The sequence below is a fragment of the Anabas testudineus genome, chromosome 14, assembly GCF_900324465.2.
Source record: "Anabas testudineus chromosome 14, fAnaTes1.2, whole genome shotgun sequence".
NCBI classification, from domain to species: Eukaryota; Metazoa; Chordata; class Actinopteri; order Anabantiformes; family Anabantidae; genus Anabas; species Anabas testudineus.
This window is the reverse complement of record NC_046623.1, coordinates 15,805,118-15,809,618: the sequence shown is the minus strand read 5'-3', so window position 1 is coordinate 15,809,618 and position 4,501 is coordinate 15,805,118. Positions and strand designations below refer to the sequence as shown.

Genomic DNA, 4,501 nt, shown 5'->3' with positions numbered 1-4,501 from the left:
ATTCACCTCTGGAATTTAACACCCCTCTAGAAAATGCCACAAAAGTGATGTTTCACAACGTACTCAGAGCCACTCCTGCCAATATGCACTTCATTAGGCTGATTGCTTGCCTTGTAAGCTACCCCTTCTGCTTGCCTGTTGGCCCCTCTCTGCCTTGTTCTGATTAAAGGGGAACCTCATAAATATGCTGCTGCTGCCTGTAAACAACTTCCTCATTGCATCAAAGTCACACAAGTTGCTCTTGTAACCGCAACAAGCACCTTTTAGCAGCTCCACACGCCACCAACCTCAAACTGGGGCTCTATAAAAAAACCTGGTGCTAAACCGGAGGGGTCTGGTAAAATTTGGCAAACATAAACCTCATTAATATAAAGTTTTAATGAGGCAGGAAGAACATAATGCTGATGAGGATTAAAGCAGAAATAAATGAGTTCCCCCAAGAGAAGTTGCTGTTGCTTTAGCTGATAATATGTGAATGAAAACAATGTAAATTAACAAACTAACAAACACAAACTCAAAGATTATGGATAATTTTCATTTGGATAAGCAGCTAATGTTGCTGCGAGTAGCTGGGGAGACTTAATAACAGAAAGATTAAAATAGAAGTTTGTTGTTTATCCCCAAATGTCAACCCACCCAACTATTATAGAGATAAATGCTGTTGTTAGTTCTCACGCTACTGTCGTAACAGCTAGTGAAACTTGAATAGCTCACTGTTGGTCATAAATACAGAGATAATGATTGTCAGGATGTCAACAGAACGTATTTCTGCATAAACAAAGCATCTTTATAAAAGTGTATCTCCACTCTGAAAAGGAGGAAAAAACTGTTTGCCCAGTGTGGTAAATGACATCTCAGTAACAACGAGAACTATCTGTGAAGTGGGATAATTTATGGGTATCATTTATGGTTTGTCAAACATTGCCTTGGACCGGCCACTGTCTGATGGGAAACGCAGACACGGGATTAAACCACACAAATGCACATACGCACGTTGGCACACGCATGCACAAAGAGTAGCTCTATCTGCAAAACGCTAAACAAGAGGAACAAATGGATAACAGCCGGTTGGCTTCAGCGATAAACTGATTAAAACGACATTAAATGAAAGATCTCCAGTGAATGGAGCTGAACATTTGCACATTACTTTTATTTCTTTTCACTTAAAATTAAATGTCATTTATTTAAAGAAGTAGTTGGAAAGGCTTCAGTTGCTTTGTTCATTTGATAAAGCATTAGTGGAAAAACTGCATAGCACAATAAAGGCCCTTTCAAAGGGACACTCAGGAAGAACAACAATATAAATACAATTTTGGTGAGAGATTTTGTACCATGATCGCATAACCTACCATAAATACACAACATTAGGCATTCATACTTTTCCAGCACCGTATTTCAAATTCAAATAAAAACGTCTATAAATGAAATAAAGAGTGAAAAACATTTATACAAGAACATGAACAAAGCTTTCACTGTGGTGCACAATTAGAGGATAAAACCGTTCTGTCTTTAAACCACAAACCTGAATCTGAAAGTATTTCAGGAGTGGATCTTTAAAAAGGCTTCAGTGATATGTTTTTATTTAGCCTGAGTTGCTGAAACACTCATTCATCCATACAGTGTTACTAAGCATCTTGATATAAAGGCCCTTTTCAACACGAGGCACTGTATATGACGAGTGGAAAGGCTTCAGTGAAAGGTCGTAGTCTTTATTATTGTGCCCAGTGCGAGTCCTCGGCCAGCTCAGCTATTGCAGGAGCAAGCAAGTGGAGAGTATAAGCAGCTGGACAGCATCACCCCTCCTCTTACAGATGAGTTATGTAAACAGGGAGTCCAAAGGGGGCAAGAGGACGGGGTTCTTTTAAATCCTCACTGTGGGGGGGAAAGATGCTTTTTCTAATTTCACTTGAAGTGCTCATGAAGTTGATTCCAGCCCTGCTTGTGCAGAAGATAAATGTCAGCCTTCGTGTCTATTTTTGGGAATCCTGGGAACACCAACGTCTGATATTTCCATTTTTATGATAAATGATACATGCTGTAACCCAGGGGAGTCGCGTACAGTCCTAGAGGTGAAATGGGCAGTATGGGTCTGTTGTGGTGGTGGTGATAGGCTGAGTACGCCTGTCCATACAGCGACATGGTGCCCAGAGACAGTGGTAACGTAAAGCCAGGATGTAAAGCTCCAGCAGCAGCTGCCGCCGCTGCTGCCGTCTTGGCGTCAGCAGCCATCTTGAGTTTCTCCAGCTCTGCCTCCTGCAGCCTTTTGGCTTTGGCCCGGCGATTCTGGAACCAGATCTTCACCTGGGTCTCTGTCAGGGTCAGGGAGGAGGAGAACTCGGCCCGCTCGGCGATGGACAGGTACTGCTTCTGCCTGAACTTCCTCTCCAGGGCCAGGAGCTGAGATGTGGTGAAGGGAGTGCGAGGTTTTCTGTTGGTCTTGTGTTTCCGTAGCTGACAGGAAGAACTAATGTGACCTAGGAGAGGAAACAAACAGTAGAATGAGGATACAGTTTGTAAATGTAGCCATTCATTTACATTCAAGTGTCCTCGTATACTGTAGGGTTTAACGAATGATGTATTTTGATTTGTTAGATGAACTTCCTCAGACAATAACTCAATAAAATGAAGAGAGCAGCTTCAAAACTCTCTAACACGCCAAACAGGAGACTTTAGATCTAATGTAGCACAACTTGTAGAGAATCAGTCCACTTAAATCCAAAGCTCTCTGACAAAACCTGAACAAAGACTCATGTTCATGTCACAGTATTCTGTGTTACACTTACGAGGCTGTGTGGAAAACGCAGTGTTGGTGATCCACTGTGCGCAATCCTCTGGCTCCGACGCCTCGGACTTTACTGGTGAAGAAGGTGTAGTCGGTGTCTTTCGGCTTCCTCCGGGGGGACTGGATGTCTCACGACACAGATACAGAGGGTTTAAACTGGTGGGGGACACCTCCACCGAAGCTCTCTCCGGTTTACAGCAGGTGGGCTCCCTGCCGCGGCCGTCCGTCTTCCTTCCGGACATGAGCGCCTCCACGCTGAACGGGTGATGCCGCGCCACCACCGGAGGACTCTTTTTCTCCGCCGTGCGCTCTGCCAGCTCCGCACGGCTACTGTCCTCCTCGGACGAACTGCTCTCCAAGTCGTTAAAAGTCTCCTGAGAGGCCATCTCTCCTCCAAGTCTCATCCGAAAAACGGGTCAACTCCAAGCGCACGGAACAAAGTTGCAGCCAGGTGAGAGTCGCTCCGGCGAGAGCGATGTTATGGAGCTGTCATGTAGGATGTGGGAGTATGTAGACGCACGTTGACTCCACTCAACTTTGACCAATCACTGCCTCCCAAAATGTTTACCACTGGGCAGATGCTGCCTTCAAGGACAGTCGGGAAAAATGTGCTTGATTTGTTTTTGAGGAGTGCAACTCATCAGACCCTGCAACATGATTTATGATTTATTGTTATTGTTCCAAGTAAAAGGTGATTAAACCACTTCAGTGTGCGTCAGGTCATTTTTTACTCGTTTTTTAATTGGTCTGATTAAGGTTAAAGTTGGACTTGAAGGCAGCAAAGGTTCAAAGGGGTCACTGAGGTGGTTCAGCAGGTAAAAAATTAATTTAGAAATTCCATCTTAATTGATTTTGATAAAGATCAGTATGTTAGAACTATTTTAACCAGACATCTCATTATGCTCCAGTGTATATTTATATATTTAATTTATTCAACCAAGAAGTCCCATTGAATTTATTTTATTTATTTTTAGCACATTCTGAGCAGGAGAGCAGCAGAAGATGAGATGAAATATACATTAACATGATTCAAACTACATTAAAAACTGAATAAGTTTACTGCACCTTCTGTCATTTTGCCCTCTTGCTGAAACTTTGCTTCATTAGGTGACTTACTTCAAAAGTAATAGCTGTGCCTCAACATTATCACATGTTAAGCTCAGTCACAGATTAGCTCTAACCTCACGGGACTGCGTGTGTAAACATGGGCCCCATGTGGATAATGATGGAGAATTATAACCAGGATGAAATACTGATCCCTTGTCTTCATCTCTCTCGTCGCTTTATTGGGACTTTCCAGTTGTAACTTAAAGTGATTTTCGGTGATGGACCAGCGTTGAAACAAAGGGGGTGACACTCAAATAAAAACCTATTTAACCTATTACTTTACCAAATGACAGATCAGCTCGGTCCAGCCGAGCTATGACGGGACGAGCTAGATGAGACAGTCACACGCTTCCACCCCGTGATCCAAACCCATTTTCTATGCACATTAGACATAAACTAACTCATTGTGATTGTCATAAAGTATCTCATTGTACTTTTTCCACGTACAGTTTCACATTATTACAACACTTCTGATGGAGAACTGAACAATTGTTCCAGCAGTTCATCTGAAGAAACAATCTTTTGATGATGGCAGAAATGTATTAAGCTGAAAAGATGTTGTACATATCTTAATATTTTTAGATTAAGTAATTTATCTGTCACTTAGTTGCT

At 42.5% G+C, this 4,501-nt stretch overlaps 1 protein-coding gene across 1 annotated transcript; it reads right to left on the bottom strand.

Annotated features, from left to right (window-relative positions):
- Positions 1-1,131: 1,131 nt before the first annotated feature.
- msx2b (muscle segment homeobox 2b) lies at positions 1,132-3,425 on the bottom strand. Its single transcript, XM_026369959.1, has 2 exons — positions 2,784-3,425; positions 1,132-2,474 (listed from the first exon to the last, which is right to left on the bottom strand). Exons 1-2 carry the CDS (start codon positions 3,184-3,186, stop codon positions 2,017-2,019), a joined length of 861 nt encoding a protein of 286 aa, XP_026225744.1. The 5' UTR covers positions 3,187-3,425; the 3' UTR covers positions 1,132-2,016.
- Positions 3,426-4,501: the final 1,076 nt, after the last annotated feature.